Below are 21,573 nucleotides of genomic sequence, written 5' to 3'. Positions count from 1 at the left end.
ATCAGCATATTAGAATGATTTCTGAGGGATCATGTGACACTGAAGACTGGAGTAAGGATGCTGAAACTTCAGTTTTACCGGAAATAAATTAAAATAGAAAATAGAAACCACTTCTTTTAAATTGTAATAATTACAGTATTACAGACTTCTTTCAAAAACATTAAAAAACCTTACCGACCCCAAACTTTTGAACAGTAGTGTTTTTATTTATTTATGCTTACTGTGCTTAAAACAATCAATATTGATGTATATTGTTATATACATTACATTTTACATTTGCAGTCATTTTATTGTGGGAGGGATAATGAAACATTAGGTTTAACGCTTAACGTTATCTTTGGTTGAAATGAATAGATTCAAACAAACATGCGAGATCAAAAAAAAAAAAAAAGTGCAGAATCTGGAGGAAAAACTTGACAGCCTTCCCAAAACGCCAACCTGAACCCTATTAGGCACTTCTGGGATGAATTGAAATGCAGACTGCGAGCCAGACCCCGTCGCTCAACATCAGAGCTTGACCTCACTGATATTTTTGTGTCTGAATGGGAGCAAATCCCAGCATCCTTGTTCCAGTGTCTACTGGAACGCCTTCACAAAAGCAGTTATAGTTGCAGCAACTATTAATGCTCACGGATTTTGCAAATAAATGTTCAAAGACAAATTGGCGTACATTTGGCCATGTATTTATACAAACTTCTACGGCTGTTAGCGGTGCTCTCTCACAAACTGAGACAGTTTAATCAAATAATTGGTGTAAAACAGAGAACTGTTTTTTTTTTTATTCTTGTGGGTACCCTTGAGTATGAACAGGCGCATTATCTGGGCCAAGCACTTCATCACCCTCCCCTTTGTCCCCCAATCTTCTGTTTTTGGCAGAGCTTGAAGGCTTTCACCTAATCAAGCCAGACACTGTGTGACTGATTAAGAATTTGATTGCAGGAGAGGAGGACAAGGACAGAAAGCTCACGCATGCACATTCATCCACATCCAATCTTTTGTTTCAGAAATTACAGGGCACATCACAAATAATCACAAATTTTTACACAATGTACTTCCAAATACGTCAAAATCTGTGGTTTCTTGTAACCATGTGTTTCCAATAAAGTATTGCCACGAACCTGAAGCTAACTGTCTGCAGACACACGGTCCTTTTCTTTCAATGCGTCTTGGTAAACGAGAGCCTACCAGTTTTGTTATTGCATCAAACCTCTTTTGGAGACCTCAATGGGTAACGTAATGGTTTTAATTAAGAATGAGGTTGTGTGCTTGTGCTTTTAAACTTGTTCACTGGTATGACTGTGGATCTGAATGGGACTGTGGATTCCAACCACTGTTGCTAAGATCAGACCTGACAGAAAAGCTGTGCGGCGATGTGATTTATCTTCTTAAGCCTCAGTCAGTGTTTTTGTTTCTCTGACAACAGCTAGCACAGTAATTTTGATTTTATGGTGAAGTCAGAAACTTTAAATAGAGCTCAAAAACTTATTATTAAATAAGGATTATTTTGAGGTTCTGGAAATTAAAGGGATAGTTCACATAAAAATAAAAATTCTGTCATCATTTATTGATCTTTATGTTGTTCCAAGCCTGCATGACTTTAGTTTTTCTGTGGAACATAAAAGAAGATATATTGTAGAATAGAAGGTTTCAACTGTTTTACCCATACAATGGTAGTCAATGGGGCCCAAAATGACATCGTCCACATTGACTTTCATTTTATGGAAAAATAAAATTATTTTGGTTTCACCAAAGAAAGAAAGTCATGCAGGTTTGAAACGACATGAGGGCGATGACAGAATTTTCCTTTTTAAGTGAACTTTAAACCAGTGGTTCTCAACCAGGGGGGCCACAAGATGATTTAAAGGTTTTTACATGAATAAATTATTTTTAAAGGGATAGTACACCCCAAAAATAAAAATTCGGTCATCAATTACTCACCCTCATTCCGTTCCAAACCTGTTTGACCATCTTTCTTCTGTAGAACACAAAAAAAGATATTTTGAAGAATGTAACTTAACAGTGTTTTTTTTGTTGTTGTTTTTTGCCATTGATTTTCATTGTATGGTCGAAAAATATAATGGAATTGAAACTATGTTACCACAAATGAGAACCACTGCTTTAAACTGTACTGGCCACATTGGTTGCATGATGTCAATAACCACAAAAAGTAGTTTAAAATGTACATACAATTAACTTAATTAATTAAAACGTATCCCTCAATTTAAATTAGTCAATTAGTTTCTGTGGTAAATGACAGCAAGCCATATATTTATTTTTTATTTATTCAATCCTCCTAATGTTTTTTTTTCCCCAGGGTGGGTTTATTTAGCAAATGCTTTTAAATTCAAGGCAGCTTTCAGTTTTCAGTTTATGTGTAAATTACAGAGTACATCACATCCAGGGGTTCAGTGTCTTTCTCTAGTGTAAAGATTCATTCCACCGAAGCTGTATGTGTTTAGAATGCAGCGAGTGTTTATGCAAGCAACCACATGAAGCAAAATGCACAGATGAGTTCACACTCGGGGGTGGCCCTTTTTTTTCTGCCCCGGAGCCTGTCCCACTACAGATTTGAACAGGCCCATACGGCGACACACTATGTTGCACCACACAGGCTGTGATTTCCTGCCATTCTCTCAGGACCCATCTGTTCCCACACTTTGGTGTGCTTTCTCAGCACCATCCATTCCACTCTCCGGGGACATATTGTTAAAGATGCCATTTCTGACCCACCTGCTTGTTAGTCATTATATAGCGGCCATATTTTTGTCATCTTTCACAGATGATATTTGAATAGCCGGAGCTACAGACCAGGAAAAACGGCCCCCAGAGGGAATGTGACTTTTGTTTGATTGTCATCTCACTGAAAAGGATGGTGAGAATGATTTTTCACAAAACCCCGAACTGTTGAGAGCTTCCTACTGAAGTGAACATAAGGAAAAATCATAATTAAGCTTGTAAATTGCAAGTTGTGGGATCTAATGATCATCTGTGCTTTTTGGATACCGGTTTACGAGTCCTTTGAAGTGACCAAGATCTGACTGGGTCTATAGTTTAAAACCAATACAAGATATAATTTACGCTCACAGGTAGGCTACACATCTCCCTTTGAAGAGCCTCTGTTCAAAGAGATCTGACCATGATGTATCGATTTTAAAGAGACAAGAGGAAAAAATCCATCTTGAAGTACTGTCCATAATAATATAATATAATATAATATTTCAAATTAAAGAGTTGTCTGTTGTAGCATAAACATATCCTATGTATTTTTCTGTATACAAGACTAGTGGCACAAATGGCTGTGCTGAATATGTTAAAAACCAAAATGTCCCTCTTTTGAAGAATGTCAGCTTCATATCTAGTGCATTTGACCACCGCATTAGTAAGAAACATGAAACATGGGCTGAGAAACTATGTTGATGGGAGCTTTTATGGGCTCAAAATATCTTGGCTCTGGAGAAGCTGAGTGCTCTGTTTTCATGTTATGGTCTATTAGTGCAGTAATGGCTGTCAAATTCAACTTATTCTGCATGAAGCTTATTTTTCCAGTAATGCTGCATGCGTTTCAACCAGGTTTCAACTCTTGAAGTCGAGTTTCCAAATTTCTACAAGGAACAGCTGAATAAAATGTCACTCGGAAAAGGGCTCAGAAAACTTTTAAACTTTTATTTCAGTTTGAAATGAGTCTATTCGGAAAAAAAAGCGTCATGAATATAGGCTAATTCTAAAATAAAAGAGATGCATGTTTTTTTTTTTTTTCTATAACTATAAATTATTTAAAGTGTTAAAAATATTTTACTCTGTTAATGTCAGCGATATTTACTGGAATACCGACTTTCCGGGGGGAATGAAGTAGGTTAAGCCGCAGTCTTTAGTTCATCAGCACAAGATCCCTTTTCATATGCGCTTTCCCTTTAAGAACCCCGTAGCACCCAACGGTGCTCCCTTGCAAAACACAACCAAAGAGGGCGGGGTTAAAGCAAACTGAGAGCATTAACCTATAGCAGACGTCGAAACACTCACGTCAACTCGACTCTGGGCCAATCAGAGTGTTGCTATTATTATTTTTTTTCTTCATACAGCGAACCAGTAATCGTGTTGCCTGTGAGATAAAAGCTCCTCACGAAGGACAGTGATATGCGGAGAGGAGATTTACTCTCAGTAATTTATAAATAAAATAATACATTCCAAATAATCGTATAATTTTTCAGGTCGTGCGTATTTGACATGGTGAACTAATAAATACGTCTGTGTGAAGTTAAAGCGATAAACTGGACATCTGGCAACCCAGTGAAGGTGACGAGCTCTCGATGTGATACAGTTGTGGTGAGTGCAGCGTCGAGACGAGACGTCCAGAGTGTCGCATTTTAAAGCGGTGAATGGAACAGCTTAAGCGAATGGCTCGTCTGTGTGTTGGTCCCCGACTACAAAGAGTTATTGTGTAACCCATTAATCGTCTCTTTGCGACGGATCTACCAAACCAGGTACGCCTCTTTAAATATAACCCCAAAGTGTTGCAGCGTTACAATGTATTTACAACAACACCAGTACTAACCGCATATCAATCTAACGTTACTTTCCTTCGGCGAGAACAAAAACACCTCTTTTCCTAATTGTAGACCGCCTTAAGTTTTAAGACTTTAAAAAACTGGTCTTGTCTCTCGTATGTTTTGAAGTGGGGGAAAATGATGCGGACTTGGCACGTGCCAGCGTATGAATTGAACTGTATAGGACGACAGGCGAGCTGTCATTCATCTGCTTAGTCTGTATCAAACCCTGATGATGATGATGATGATGTGCATGTCAACGGAAATAAAAACAGAATATATATCATGCGCCTATAGTTAGACACGAGATTTATAGTGGTTTGTTTTATATAAGCTTATTTCACTGATTTTTGTCTTGAACAGTAAGAACATGTTATTAAGTGTGACAAAATTAAATAATTCCTTGCAGACATTTATTTGTTTATTGGCAGTATGTTCTCTTGAGGTTTTATTGAATAGAGCTGTCTGTAGTCTCATGGCCTGGCAGTCACTTCAGCCAAATTCATAATTTATGGCCAGACAGCCCCCTTCAGATTCAAAAGATTATTTTGGACAATAGAAATACCTTTCATTGAAATGAGGTTGTGCAATCAATGACCACTGACTGAGTGATTTCTTGTCAGACTTGAGAAGAGAACCTGATGTACTGACTGTTAGATGTGATGTACTCTCTCTCTCTCTCTCTCTCTCTCTCTCTCTCATATATGTATATATATATATGTGTGTGTGTGTGTGTGTATGTATATATATATATATATATATATATATATATATATATATATATATATATGTGTGTGTGTGTGTCTATGTATGTATGTATTTATAGGCTATATATATATTTATGTATATTTCTCTGTTTATTGACTTTTCACTGGGTTCTCGACTGAGTTTTAGTCATATCACTGCTGTAAACATATATCGGTGAGATCCCTTAAGTTGACTAGTCTCATAGACTTTTGAAAAGTTTTTTAAATGTATTTTTGTTTGTTTAATATATTTATTTCAGTTGTATAGGCTGAAAAAGCATACCATTTTAAGTACTTTTTTTTTTTTTTTTGCTTATTAAGAATTCAGCATTAGATTAGGATTGTACTAGTGTTCCCTGTCTGCTTAAACAACTGATATCTGTTTGATGGACAGTCTATTTCTGATAACACTTCTGCTGTAACACTAACTTCTCTTGTGGTTTCCTCTAACAAGCGCAACACTTGTGTATTGATCTGTCCTTGCATTTTGCGCAATCATGATTATGTACAGAGACCTGAAATATGGACTTTCAACATGCATGGAAGCAGAAAGGTGTCTCCTGTGGTGTTGTGTCCTAAAACCTACATTCACGACCACATTGACGGCTCATATTTTTAATCCTGATTAATTTCGTGTTTCTTTTGTAGTTCTGACCCAGCCACTAGAAGGCAGTGGGGATTGAGAGGTTTTTACTCCGAGATTGTCAGCCAATTCTGAACTACGGAGAAATTACTCCGGAGGTTTTGTGCTTGTGAGTTGATTGAATTGCCACTTCAGATCAGTTTTAGCACTGCAACACCACACTTTGGGCACTCTAGTTGGTACATCTGAATATTAGATTAGGCCCCTTGGTTCTCAAGTCGACATTGTCATAGATCATTTTAAATGTTCTACAAATTGTGTTCGGTATCGCACGATTTATTCAAGCTCATTTAAGAACCTAAAAGCTTCTCTCGAAATGTAGAATATTGCTGTCAACATGTGGATGAAGTAATGTGATCTTAAAAGGCTTTCTACTGAATGCCTTGGGGTCGGAGGTCGTAAGAAATAAGACCATCAGAGATTAGCGAGTGGCATAATGCCACTCTGTGTCCCATCCTTGACTGAAGAATCAGGTTTAACCAATGGCCAACATGTTTCAGTGAAACATCTTTGGATTTCCTATATTTTAGGGATGTACAGATATTACAATTCTAAGTGGATAATTGGATGCTACGGCTGTTATTACAATTCTGTACTATTTTGTGTATACAAAAATAATGATTAGTGTTTTTAAAGATTAGCTTTAAGTGAGGGTTAAATGAAGAACAAAAATAATAATACCAATACCAACTGATATAAAAAAACGAATATTAACTGGTTATCGAGATGGTACAGATAAATTGTGCATTTCTACTATACCTAAAACTGTAATTTCTAAGAGCTTTTTGTGGAAACTGAAATGGTTGCATATTTGCATTGAATAGGTGAGACAGTAGGTAGAAAGTGGTTGCATGTGCTTGATTGTTAAGGAATGGTTGACACGTGACCGGAGCACTCCTTTTGTGTCTTTTGTAATCGCTCAGAAATGCCATCAACACACGGCTGTCAAATTCGAGAATGATAGCGGGGTTCTGCTCATGCAGCACTTTTTTCATCAATGTTCCCATTCTCTCCTTGCTCTTTGAACAGAAAGCCTTCATATCTAAAATGAAAAGTATCCTGCTCACTTTGTCTGTTGCTCATTCACTGGTGCTGAATTTCATTTCCAGAGGTTTCTTTTCTGAAGGGTTTTGTTCAAGTGGTCCAGACTGAACCTCCTTAGGAAGGATCAGTGTTGTATGAAAGGGAAGATTACTGAGTTTGATCTTTTCTCATGTCTGAATTGTTAGACTTTCTTTAGTCTAAGAAACCCCTTTTCTCAGACTTTCTAAACATCCAATCTTGGTTTTTAAAAGAAAAAACGTAGGGATGCACCGCCACCGATATTTGTGAGTGAAACCTATAAGCCAATAAATAATTATTTTCATATTATGGCCGATAAGCAATAAACATTATTTATATTTAGAATATATAGAACCGTATTTATAATTAATAAGAATAAGAATAAAAATAATAACAATTGCTTTTAAGTTAATCTCTAATATGGTTGATGGCTGATACATTTACTGTTTGGGGTTGGTAAGATTTTTATTTTTTATTTTATAGAAAGTCTCATACTCAATAAGGTGCCACTTATTTGAGAAAAAAAAAAAATATATAAAATATTATTAAGTGTAATATAAAAAAAACTATGTTGATACATTTTTTTAAATGTAATTTATTCTGGCACATTTACATGTTGGACTTTGTACTCATGTTGATTAATGTGCATTGTCCCTTTAAAAAAAAAAGGGTGCAATTGATGGCAAAGCTGAATTTTTAGCATCATTTCTTCAGTCTTCAGTGTCACATGATCCTTCAGAAATCATTCTCATATGCTGATTTGCTGCTCAAGAAACATAAAACTCTAACCATTATCAATGTTGAAAACAGTTGTTCTACCACATATTATTTTGTGGAAACAGCAATATATTTTTCAGCATTCTTTTTATGAGTAGAAAATGTATTAGAAAGTAGAGCATTTATTTGAAATAGATACCTTTTGTAACATTATAGGTGTCTTTACAGTCATTTTTGACCTATTTAATGCGTCCTTGCTAAATAAAAGTATTAAAGGGATAGTTCACCCAAAAATGTAATAATTTATCACCCATAATTTACTCACCCTCAAGCCAGTATTACTTTCTTTTTTCAACCAAACACATTCAGAGTTATTTAAAAATACCCTGGCTCTTCCAAGCTTTAAAATGGGAGTGAATGGTACCTTTAGATTTTGAAGCCCAAAAAAGTGCATCCGTCCATCATAAAAGTAATCCATATGGCTCCAGGGGGTTAATAAAGGCCTTCTGAAGTGAAGCGATGTGTTTTTGACAGAAAGATATCTATATTTACAACTTACAAAAATAAAGAAAACTTTCATAATTAGTTTTGTACTAATTTCTAAACTTGAAAGAAATAAGCACATGATCTTTTATTTTGACGGAAACTGCATCAAGCTTTTATTTTGGCGGAAAACATGGATAAAACCGCGTCTCATTAAACTTGTAGTAAATTGCTGTAATCGTCAACAGTGCAGATGTGGAAATAATATGTAACTGGGTAATGGGTTCCTACACTCGAGTCATAGCCAAAGTGTTTTGAAAGTTGTTCTGCTTACCGCAGACTCTACACTTTCTCCTCTTCCTCCTCACTATCCTCCTCATCAGCCACTGGAGCTGATGAAGGTCCTGCTGCTGCAGAAAACATAAATATTTTGACACATTTTACAGCGTCTGCTTGAAGGGCCTGTATCTATTTTTCACGCTATTTCTCTGCACATTCCTTGCGTTTCTTCTCCATCTCTCAGACTATTTTGACAGATACACACTTGACACTGCACGCTCACTCGAAGCCCAAAGGGGGAGGTGTTTAAAGATGTGATTGGGCCAGCCCAGTGTCAATCAAGAAAACAACCAATGGGCCTCTGATCTACGCATTTCATGGGCCGGTCTGTCAGTTTTTTTGACCAATGCATTACACCGGCACTAACAAAACAAAACGAATGGGCCGCCGATGTACGAGTTTTATGGGCCGTAAAAAAAAACAAAAAAACATTTGAGATGTATCGGCCCAAAAAGCACGTCGGCCCACCGGGCATTTGCCCGGTATGCCAGATTACCAGTCCAGCCCTGATGTCTTGTTAAAGAAATGTTTCTCAGACTCTTTGTCTTATTAAGTGGTGCTGTGGTCTGGTTTCAGCACAGGCCTGTGGAGGATTCCCAAACAGATCAATGTCAAATCCAGTGGAGGATATCCATAACAGAAGTGTGGAAGCTCTATTAATTTAATACCAACACCTTCTTGATTTCTTTTTCACAAATGTGAAACTCGAGACCAAACATTGCTTCACCACAATAGTAAATCAGCTAAGAGGTTGCTCCTTGGTGGTGTGGAGTGATTTACATCCATATGATGCTGCCTTTAAAATGTCTGTAAATGACTAAGCATCCCTGCCTTTCATTTGTTCAATGATTTCTTTATGATCAGTAATGTATCAGTCTTTCCAACATCCCACATCCCAGTCAGCTTGTGTCTTAGCCAAAATTTGAGATCCGTTTCTTCTCTGTGGAATGAACTTGAGTGGGTTTCTAACATATGAACATTTTATAAGTGAGCTTGAACCTAAAACAAACAGGGAAGAGGATGAAACCGTGACTCATCCTGTGACACATTTCAGGGAAGATGTTCCTGAACAACATCGCCTCTTCCTGTGGAGAGTCTCATCCATTACACTGAGGATTCTGGGTGTGGAATTCCTGTTTACCATCTGTCAGCACTAACAGCCTGTGGCCAAGAAATCCATCACGAGCAAGGCCCTCTCCATCAAAGTAAATCTGCACAGACCTTGAAAGAGAGCTTTAAGTTCCTAGCACTTATCAGAGGCGGCTGGTGTTCATAAGATGTCGCGGTTCTGACGTTTATCTAATCGTATGATTAACGGCGTGAGATAGACGTCAAGAACAACATCGACATGGAATTCAGTGTTTGTCTTTCAGAGCAGTTTTATTTCTGTCAGGAATACAGAAAGAAAGTGACTAACCGTATATAGATGACGAATTAGGATCAGAATTTGAAATGTATGAAATAACGGTTCATTTAGTATGTTTGATGACTACCAAAGAGAAACATAATATTAGTGAAGAGATTGAGGTCAAACATGAGACATGGTATGTGGAAATGTGGAAATCAAGGTAAATATCTTACCATGAGCAGTATGTTATTGTGCGTTGTTTCATACAGGTATATTTAGAACACATAAAATGCTAGCCTAATGTAATTAAAATGTAATTTACCTCATTGTCATTTCCACCTCGCTGTTAAACATAATGCGTTATTTGTGAGGCGGTGCAAATGATACTGTTGTGGGAATGTTGTTGAGTTACTTTCAGTTAAAATTACATTATGCGTGTACGCCGTTGAACATTGTTAGGTGCCATTCACACAGAACACATTTTTTCATTCCAATGCACTGCTTTTCCGTTGTATTTTCATGAACTGCCAAGTTGTTGTTTTTTCAGGCTGCTGCACTGCTTCTACATAGTTTTTGTATGTAAACAATCTAGACAGATGTTCCTGGACCGTTGCACTCTTTTGCACAATTTTGTTTTTCATTCCACTGCCCTGCGTCTCAGATTTTTAAGCCCAAAAACGTGTTTTGTGTGAATGGCCTCTTAGTGAACAAATTCAATCGTGAACGTTTATTTTCTAAATTCATCTTGCTTATGCTGCATCGTCCTTGAGTTGGTATGAACTCCTCCCAGCTGTCAACTGCCAGTGAACAATAATCACTCACTCTCTATTTCTCTCTGTCCCTCCTTTTTTATTGTAGAACCACAAGAACAATCATTAAAATGTTAAGCCAATTTATTATATTAAACCAATATATTATAAAACCAATTTTATTGCCACCCAATTAACATGCCATCATTTCCTGACATAATTGATCTTACTGTATAGTTTAAGCACAGTAGACTGAATTGTCCAATCAGCATCCAGGATCGGAACTATCCGTTTTATAAAGGAAACCGCAGCCTTGGTGATCAATATTTGTTCCCTGCAGCTTCAATAGATTCCCTAATGGCATCTGAATCTGTCTGTGTGCACAAGTACCTGTGTGGGGATATAGGGGATTCTCATCATATGATGTAAGATAATGCAATATTGGTTATTTAAGAATTTCTTGGCTATATAATGAATAATGGTGATCACAGATAATCTCCTTTGTGTGGACAGAGATGAAGAGCTGTGTCAATTAAGGGTCACTTTACCATCACTAGCATCCTGGAATAGATTCCCAGCGGTTCCAGGCTCAGGTGTCTCACTAAACTCAATTGGCTGGGTTCCCGGGTGGGTCATTGTGGGTAACCTCCTTCGGATGTCTTGAGAGGGTCTCACAGGACTGCTTTGAGCGAAGTGGCTTAATGCCTTCACACACCTTTTGTTCCCTTGATGAGACCTGTAAGTAATGTAATGAACATTACGACTGATCTCGTTTCAAATGGTTGTCTTTGAAATATGGAAATTAGTAGCCTAGAAATCTAGACGCAGCAAATTTTATTTTGCAGCCAGTGTCGTCTAGCAAATCTCCGTTGGCTTGCGAGCTGGAAAAGCCAAACTCTAGTCAGGCCAATCACATTGTGTATAGAGTCGGTGGGCGGGCTTAACATAATGACGGAGTTGCGACGGTTCCGCGTGAATTCCCTACTACTTGAAAACAAAGAAGATGGCTTCTGCTGCTGGCTAAGAGAGGTCTTTCGAATCGGCTTTGGCCGCGACTCTGGAAGACTTGGAGTTAAGAGAAAAGAACAAAGAATGGCACTGAAGTCATTCTTAAAAAAGATGTGTTTGGAGTTTTTCCGACCGGATACGGATATCTATCAACTAGCTCCGCTGGTGGGAAAACGCTCTGGTTGTTTGTAGCACTAACCTATTGCGTGCAGAGGGAATTTGAAAGACAACCGTTTATCCCACCCCTCGGATGGAGCCCTGCCAATGGTGTGTTCCCAGACCCAACATCGTGATGTGGGTCTGGCTTGTCAGGCTAGGAAATTAGCCTACTGGAGCACATTTTTGTACTGTGTTTGACAGTCATAATAGTATTTAGGTTTGCAGTAAAAGAGGTAGCATAAACTAAAAACAATTTATTTTGTTTTAAAATAGGCCAAGGCCAATGTTCTACTTGCACTTGGAAGTTATCAAAACAGTGCCAAGACATTATTGGAGCTTGTTAAGGCCTGCATAATCTTGGCCAATTAAAATCACAGTATGATTATTTTGACAAATAACATGATTGCCGATTAAACGACAATATACTGCGAACATTTCAGGTTAGTGTAGCAGCTAAGGTATCAAGAGTCGGGATGCGCCGATAACCAATAAATTGATTAATCAATTATCATGTATCCCTATCATTCTCCCTTGCCATTAACCCTTCGCCAGCATGTTTATGCAGTGCAGTGCTGACACGGGCCAACTTGTGCTACACTTTGGTCAGAGAATAGCAAAACCTTGCAACAAACCCAACGTGCCTGAGCCAGAACAGTGTGGTCAAGTTTTATGTGCACTGTTTGTTGTGCTGAGTTGAACACCCACTCCTTAAGGTTGTGTAGCGCACTGTGCAAATTAAAGACTGCAAGGTCATACATCTTGTTGCTGGTGGAGATGTGTTGGAGAGTGGGTGGAAACATGAGTCAATCTTAAGATATCCGACCAGATCTGTCTCTTATTTCAGACCACTATATCTTGCTAGTGTCGCTTTCCAAAATCCAATTGTGCTTATCGTCCAATACTTTGAAGTCTGATATATTTTTGTACTCGCTAGCATTTTTTGTTGAGTCCATTTGCTTTGTTAAAGCTTCTTTCTTTTCAGTTTATTTTGAGGCCATTTTTTGGTTGAACAGGGCAACTAGTGGTATTCATTTAGTTTTTTTTTCAAGTATGATTACAAATGCAGTATTTGTCTTTGATCCATAATTAATAGGTCCTTTTACTCACCTGTTCATAATCACATCGTTATCTATAGGGCACAGCTGATTGGTTCCTGCCGTACCAGTAGCCAATGAGCTTGCTGCTCAACCTTCAAATACTTGGGTAGCATTTGCCTTAGCAGTGCAGCACGCTAAAATTCAACATCTAAGATAAGTCCATGGGTTTTTACTCTATATCTGTGTTTTGCTTAATCAATTCCTTATGAACTAACCGTTTCATGAGGTTTAAATTAGGGCTGTGAAACGATTAATCGCATCCAAAATAAAAGTTTGTGTTCACATAATATATGTGTGTGTACTGTGCAAAATTATTTTGTATATATAAATACACACACATGCATGTATATATTTAAGAAAAAATTGTTATTTATATATAAAATATTTATATTTATATATAATACAAATGATTTATATATATATGTATATATATATATATATGCACATGCTTAAATATACTGTATTGTGTGTGTGTGTATATATATATATATATATATATACATACATACATACATACATACATACATACATACACATTATGAATTATCATAAAATTATTTTGTATATATATATATATATATATATATATATACATACATACATACATACATATACATATATATATATATATATATACAAAATAATTTTTCACAGTACACACACATATATTATGTGAACACAAACTTTTATTTTGGATGCGATTAATCGCGATTAATCGTTTCACAGCCCTAGTTTAAATCATGTGTCATGTCAACAGTCCTGATTTAATGCTTAGAGCACATTACTAGCATTAGCAGCTAGAGAATATGCATTTTACATGTATGCAGCAGCAAGCAGGCAATGTAAGGATACAGAGAAAAGCTTTTCTGAACTCTTTAAAGTGAAAGGCTTTTATTTGTAGTCACATATATTCACAACAGAGCTACAACAAGTCCTAGTATTTTTACAGCAGCAACATGTATAACAATCAGATTGCAATGTTGGCGAATATCAACAGCAGTAGAACACTAGCAGACGTTGCGGTTAAGTAGACACTGTACGTGTTTGCTAATTTGAAGTCTATGTGTTGGCTAATGAGTCGATCATGAAATGTAAACATTACCATTTTTAAAATGCAAAACATTTAATCATCTTATTTACATACGAAGTGCGCGAGCAGCTGCATTTTCGGTAGATTTATATTTGGGCTACTATTTCATAACTACAGGATGAACAGCGATGTATGCTTATATCGGATAACTTCCGTATTAGATTCACTGCTCACATGTAGAATGATAATTGTCATTTCAACTTATAGAGCGTGCAAGGCAGTTTCCATGTATTTCTCAAACGAAAAGCAAGAGCACCACAGCAGTGCTGTATCATTTTGGCAAACGCTCCACCGGGTATGTGTGCGCGCTGGAGAACGTCAGTCATTTCTGTTTGCGGCGCATTTTGCAGTGGTGGGCGTTTCGATCACGGACATGTCATTGATCATGAGTGGTGGCATCACAGGTGTTTATTATCAGTCAGGATCACTCACTGCTTAGACCGCAGAAGCATTTGCTTAACAACAGGAGTATAAATAGGAGACTCATTGCAGTTTGCACAGCTCATTGATGTAGCGGCACTTTATAGAGATTGCACGGGCTGAGATGAGTGAGCAGTTTTGCACACTCAAGTGACTATATGTCATTCATTAAATAAGTGTTTATGCCATGGTGAGGACAGACAGTCGGTTCCAGGCTGCGAAGTTCAGGAGTCACGTGGGATTCACTCTCAAATTGTGTTGTTGACATAACCATTGCATGGGACAGATATGAATTTCCTAGTAATGCATTAGCAGTGTAACTCCGATAATAGATAAATAGAATATAAATGAGCTCAAATATTTGAGTTCTTTTCCAAATATCGTAAATATAATGTTCACGGTACATCACAAAATTTTGGGAACTCTGGGTTCCAGAACCGGGATGGGCATTCACGTTTAAATATTTACCTTTTGCTTAATCTACAAAACATCGAACAATGCCTTATTTGTTTAAGAAAGGTGTTACAGTTTTACAATCTTGCATTTGATGCAGGAGTAAAATACTAGCATACAGCAGCAGAGATGCGTATTAAGAGACAGCAGCAGCAAGCCTTTTACATAAGGTTACTGCGGCTAAGCATAGTAGACATGAGAAAATGTTCATGAGAAAACGTATAGCCTTTAATAGGGCTTATTACTTTATTTACCAACTTCCAACAACACTTTTCAAAGCTGATTTTTCATTTACTTGTGCGTCTTCGGGCTCGGTCAGCTGAATACATGTTAGTCCTACTCCATTATTCATCCGTTGTTCAAATGACTCCACATTTACAAATAGGAGTAAAGAGGGTTTGACATTGACAATTATCAAACGATGTTAAATCATCATACTATTTGCTCACGTGGTTGTGGTGAGTTTCTTTTCTCATCTCTATTAGCCTGCAACGTGTTACCATTTGTTAAAGCCACCACTAATTGTTTGAGCTTTTGGCTCAGGCACTCATAGTCATAGGCCACTAGCGTTAAGCCATTCGGCGTGGTAGCCCAGGCGCACATAGTCACAACCAGTAGAGTTAAGCCATTCGGCAAAGCAGGCCCAGGCACACATGGTCTAATAGGTCACTAGAGCCAAGCCTTATGGCCAAAACTACTTAGTCTAGTGGCACGCATACACTGGTATGTAGGCACATATGTAGAACACCACACTGGTAAGTCACTAGGGACACCCCTTGGAAAAAAAGGGGTACACTAGTACACATAGGGCTACACTGCAAGATGCTTCACACGCTTTATATGCACCTCATGGCAGCCCACTTGTCTAACGGCTTGATCTGCTTTGGGGAATACTGTGTCAGATCTAGTCCGCCAAGACCAAGCATATGCCCCATTTCTCATACTCAAACCTAAAGACCCAGGCACACATAGATAGCATACGCACGTTACTATGGCTCTTCGGAGCAGCAGCATATGTTTTTGCGGTAGATCTGCTGGGGGTGGGGGAATTTTTCTGACGAACAGTACACTCGGTTTGTATTGTATTGTCAAATATCATGTCACGTACTCTGTTGGGGGGTAATTCATTTATGCTATATTGTACAGCAGCAGCATGTCTTACTTGCTCACAGCCGCATGTTGTGTATGTATTGGCTCAGCTGTAGCAAGTCCTGTACTTGCTCTGTCTAAGCAGCAGCAATAACCTACAGCAGCAGCAATAAAAGCAGAAGCAGCAGCGTAGCAGATCTATTCCGCCAAGACCAGACACATAACATTGTCATACCCATTACCATGCCAATCACTCAGAGAGTTGTCATTACAGAAATACAAAGTTCTGGCATGAAACTCTAGATGGTGCAGGCTAATAGGTCCTTTTACTCACCTGTTCATAATCGCATGTTTATCTATAGGGCGCAACCGATTGGTTCCTGCCGTATCAGTAGCCAATGAGCTCGCTGCTCAACCTTCAAATACTTGGGTAGCATTTGCCTTAACAGTGCAGCGCACTTTCAGAAACCCTCCAACTTCCCCAGCTCCACCTGTATAGATCTGCTACGGGTAATTCATGTATGCTATATTGTACAGCAGCAGCATGTCATACTTGCTCACAGCAGCTTGTCTTGTATGTATTGGCAGTATCAAGTCCCGTACTTGCTCTGCCGCAGCAGCAGCAATAACCCACAGGAGGCAGCAGCAATAAAAGCAGAAGCAGTGTAGCAGATCTATTCCACCAAGACCAAACATACAACATTGTCATACCCACTACCATGCCGATCAATCCGAGAGTTGTCATGACAGAAATATATTTATGAATATATGCGTGTACTTTTGATATATATCAGATTACTTTTTACTTTATGGTTACACCACATGACATTTTTAGAGTCATGAACTTTAGAACCAAAAGTTCTATTCACACTTGCGGTCTTTACGCCCACTTAAACACTTGGGCCAAATACAGGAAATGCGTAATGTAAGTAGACAAGTGGTCAGGTGCAAGATCGCAAGTGTGGGTGTTTGGACAGGCCCAAAGTGTACACTTCTAAGAACTTGACACTAGGCTTGCTGCGGTAGTTTGTTACCGGTGTTACACTGTTACATGACCAATTACATTACTTGCCCACCGCGGCACAGCCCCAATGTCGTTTTGCCTTTTTATAGAAATAAAAACCGTTTAGTTCAGTTGGACAACAGACGCTACAATATAAACTGAAAGTTGCAGCACAGTGCAGCAGGAGTCAGATTTTACTTATTACATGACAAGAGTAAGGAGAGATGACTGACAAGACGATAGTAGAGGATTTGGTAGCAAAACGGAAAGAAAAATTAAAGGTTGTATCAGTGATTTCAGGCCCCCCAAAAAAGAGATCACATTCATCTAATCTTTCCTAACGATCCGCCCCATAAGCATGCCGTCAAAAAAACGCGTCTCTTTTTTTTTGACGGCATGCTTATGGGGCGGGCAGCTAGTGGATCGTTAGGAAAGATTAGATGAATGTGATCATTTTTTGGGGGGGGGCCTGAAATCACTGATACAACCTTTAAGCTCAACGGATCCTGAACGTCATTGACAAATATCTTTTCTTGTAAAATATGCAGTCAGTACCGCCACTCCCTATACACAGAGTAGGCAGTCTGCGTAGGGCAACAACTTCCAGCACCACTGCCGCCCCCTGATCAAGATTGCAAATTCGAATGAGAAAAGGCAGCTTAAGTTTATTAAGTGGTGGAAATTTTTTCTTACCATGACATCCCTACATGGCACATGTTAAAACTAGAGTTTCCTTAGACTGTTACCTTTACCATGGTCATGCATAATAGTCATTGACAAACAAATGCTGCTCTTATATGAGGAGGTTAATATGTTCTATTGTGTGTTTCAGGCCTGATGGATTCAGGTACTCAACGAGAGCTGCGTACAGCAGATCCCAGCCTCCACTTGCTCCGTCACGGCCAGTCCTGAGTATCGGGCGTTCACATCAACACACTTTGCCCGACCTCACCATTCCTTTATCTGCTTCTTCCCCATCCCACTCCTCCACTGGATCCTCTTCCGGCCCTCCCACTCGCCCCCGAGATGATCGGCAAGCTGAAGCAGAACTTACTAGTGGCCTGCCTGGTCATCAGCTCCATCACAGTCTTCTACTTGGGTAGGCATGCCATGGAGTGCCACCACCGGATAGAGGAGCGCAGCCAGCCACTGGTGAGCAGCCTGCGTACCACTCTGCGTACGGGCCAGAACCTCAGCAACCCCTTCATCTACAATAAAGACATGCCTCTTATATTTATCGGCGGCGTCCCTCGCAGCGGCACCACTCTTATGAGGGCCATGTTGGACGCTCACCCCGATGTACGCTGTGGGGAAGAGACGCGCGTTATCCCACGCATCCTGGCCATGAAGCAGATGTGGAGCCGCTCTGGGCGGGAGAAAATGCGTCTAGATGAAGCTGGAGTGACGGATGAGGTCTTGGACTCAGCCATGCAAGCTTTCCTACTGGAGATTATCGTAAAACACGGAGAACCTGCCAACTTCCTATGTAATAAAGATCCCTTTGCTCTTAAATCACTCACTTATCTGGCTAAGATCTTCCCTCATGCTAAGTTCATCCTCATGGTCCGCGACGGCAGGGCCTCCGTCCACTCTATGATCTCCCGTAAGGTCACCATTGCTGGCTTTGACTTGAGCAGCTACCGGGACTGCCTAACAAAGTGGAACCGGGCCATTGAGACAATGTACACACAGTGCCTGGAGGCAGCGGACAAGTGCCTTCCTATGCACTACGAACAGCTCGTTCTGCACCCAGAAAAGTGGATGAGGACACTTCTGAAATTCCTGAACATTCCTTGGAATGATGCAGTTCTGCACCACGAGGATCTCATTGGAAAAGTAGGAGGTGTTTCGCTCTCCAAGTAAGTGCTGTCTTATGACGTTTCAAACAGTAATACACTACATTGCTTTTACATGACTTCCTTGTTTCATTAATACAGAAACTGTGGAACAGTGTGTGATGAACATTTCTGTAACATTGCATTGTTCTGCAAGTCATAGTATTGTTATTTTACCATTATTTATAGTATTTATTAATATTTAGAAATATCTTTTATTTTTATATTTAAGATTTATATTTAATTTATTGCAATTAGTTGCCAAGGAAACATTTCTTATGTTTGTTTGTTTTTATTTTTAAGTTTTTCATAAAATTTTTATTTTATTTCAGCTTTTTAAGTAACAAAGACAATTTGACACTTTCTTGACTAATCACAAAAACAAGTGATTAGTCAAGAAAAAGCTATAAAATATCGTGATTGGTAATTACTTCTGTTTATTTGCCACCATGGAAATGGATGGTAAAGTCAAGTGCAAGGCATTAGATCACCTGGGTATTCCATGCATACAGAAAGTTCATATACTGTGCATAGTATGCATACTATATGCTCCAGAAATAGTCAGACTAGTATGGTAGTGTGCTATTCCAAACATAAACAACACTTTGTGTACGCGGTAACCGTGATCATTTATTTGCAGATGCGTGTGGGTGTTTTTCTCTCTGTCAGACTCAGACTATAACTGTACATGTGTTGAATTTCTCACTGACTAGGGATGCGTTATTCTCAGATAACAACTTGATAATCCCTAGGGTGCAATTGTGTACAGGATCAGTTTGACCACAATATGTTGTGTTGCAGCTTTTAGGGTATGTTCATGAATCTGCTGAGTTCTCTGCACAGTTCATGCCCTGAATAGACCAAACGAATGGATGAAGTTCACCGGCAACATTCCTGCTGCAATAAAACACGTAGTTGCATGTTGTAACATGAGTCCCAAAAATGTTTTTCAATAGGAAAAATTGATGTATAATGTAAGGACTACCATCTGATGTCATAGGTTTTTTTTTTTTTTGTAAATGCAACCTTGTTTTGTCAAATGCTTTTCAGATGTAATTTATTTCTGCACTTTAGGGAGCTACATGTTCAAGAACAGAACAAGGTTAGTCGCATTTTCATTAATCACTCTGAGAAGAAAAATCCCAACTACAAAGTGCTAGTCACATGGTGTGGCTGTGGTTTAAGGCATATTAGATATACACATGGCCTGCAGAAGTTATCGAAATCTCCAAAGCACAAAGGGTCACCGCCATTGATTCATGAATCAACTGAGCCCTTTTATGTCCCATGAAGAAATTTGGCTTCTGTCTAGTGTCTATTTTTAGAAATGAAAAGCTTATGGTCAGAGAGGGCCCACACATTCTTTTTCTTTTTTATTTGGAATTTGGATGCTGTAGCATATCTCTTCTTTCCCGTCTTTGTTCTCAAAGCATCTCAGGTCTGTCTTTCATGTTCAGCTGAATGAACCGCAAACTTGTTCTGACCTTGTTCTATCCTCTCTCCTCCTTAGTTCTTTTCACTTCCTTTAGATTAGAGCTAGGCAATATTATGACAACAACAACAACACAACTTGTTTTTTTGCACTATTTCACATAGAATGTTTATGTACAGTACTCTTATATATTTTAAAAGGATGATTTCAAAATTAGATTTTTCATGCAATTAAAATAAACAGTCATAATTACCTGCAAATGTATTTACTAAAATGTTTAGATGCAAATGTTTACAAATTAGATACGAAAATAATGCAATGAACTTAAAAGTAGATATATAAACATTTGTATATAGGACTATATGCTTCGTATACAGAGATAAACCAGATATACAGGTAAAAAGATATACAGTGATGGTTACCTCACATTAGGGCTGTAGTAGCCTACTCGAGTTCGGTCTTGGACTCGAGACCGTTTTTCTATGGTCTCGGTCTCGGCCACTGGTCTTGCCAAATATGGCTTTTGGTCTCGACCGAGTCCAGGTGTCTTTATTATGTTCCCAGTAAGCACACATACGTCTCCGCAACGCATGTGTGCTTACTGGGAACATAATAATATTGGAGGGAAAGTGAAACACTGGCCACCTAATAACTATGGGCATTTCGGCTCTTTTTCGTGAGCCGGCTTGTTTGACTCAGCTCACTGAAAAGAGCCGGCTCTTTTGACTCACAAACGGCTCTTTAAAAAATAAACGTTTTAACTCGCTGAAAGTCCACCGCTAGTGCAACGTGAATTTTCACATTTTTAATTGTCCATAATAACCCGAAAACTTGCCTGCTTGCCTTGCACATCTAATTAATGGGCAAAGTTTTCCGACTTTTTCTCTTACCTTCTTCTTTTTTTTTTTATTAGATGTTATTGAGCTTGTAGAAGTTCTTGCGCTCTTCTGAACATCTCGCTGAATGACATCTGAACATTGCCCGATGTAATTTCTGAGTCATATCACTCCATAATCTGCCTCTCTTTTAAATGCCTATTCCACGAGTGGTAGGCTACGACTGGCTGTTTTAAAATATAGCTAATATCTAAACAAAATAGCCCAGGGCAGACAGTCTTATCTAAGAGACGTTTAGGCCTCCTCCAATAATACTGACAGCTGGGCTCATAGCTTGCAGGTTTGCTTATGGCAAACTTTTTTCATTTGATTGGTTCAACCGCCACCCGCCCGATCCGCGGTTTATCCGCATCTCTAGTGTGTGTGTGTGTGTGTGTGAGTTTGAGAGTTGGCTCGCCCATCCCTCATGTAGTTTAATTGGTTGACATCGCGTGTATGATTGACAGGAACAGAATGTGAG

General features: G+C 38.7%; 1 protein-coding gene across 3 annotated transcripts in view; it reads left to right on the top strand.

Moving 5' to 3' along the window:
• The first annotated feature begins 4,073 nt into the window (after positions 1 to 4,073).
• The window catches only part of tpst1 (tyrosylprotein sulfotransferase 1), a 45,617-nt gene continuing 28,117 nt past the window's right edge, over positions 4,074 to 21,573 (top strand). The window contains exons 1-2 of one of the 3 annotated variants that reach the window (XM_084418983.1): positions 4,074 to 4,481; positions 17,783 to 18,809. In XM_084418983.1, coding sequence (XP_084275109.1) covers positions 17,977 to 18,809 — 833 coding nt within the window. In that variant the 5' untranslated portion in view covers positions 4,074 to 4,481; positions 17,783 to 17,976. The remainder of the gene's footprint in view (positions 4,482 to 17,782; positions 18,810 to 21,573) is intronic. The other 2 variants (XM_084418985.1, XM_084418984.1) reach the window with 2 other exon arrangements.

Source organism: Rutilus rutilus (genome assembly GCF_951802725.1).
Source record: "Rutilus rutilus genome assembly, chromosome: 9".
NCBI classification, from domain to species: Eukaryota; Metazoa; Chordata; class Actinopteri; order Cypriniformes; family Leuciscidae; genus Rutilus; species Rutilus rutilus.
This window is presented reverse-complemented; position numbering and strand designations above follow the sequence as displayed.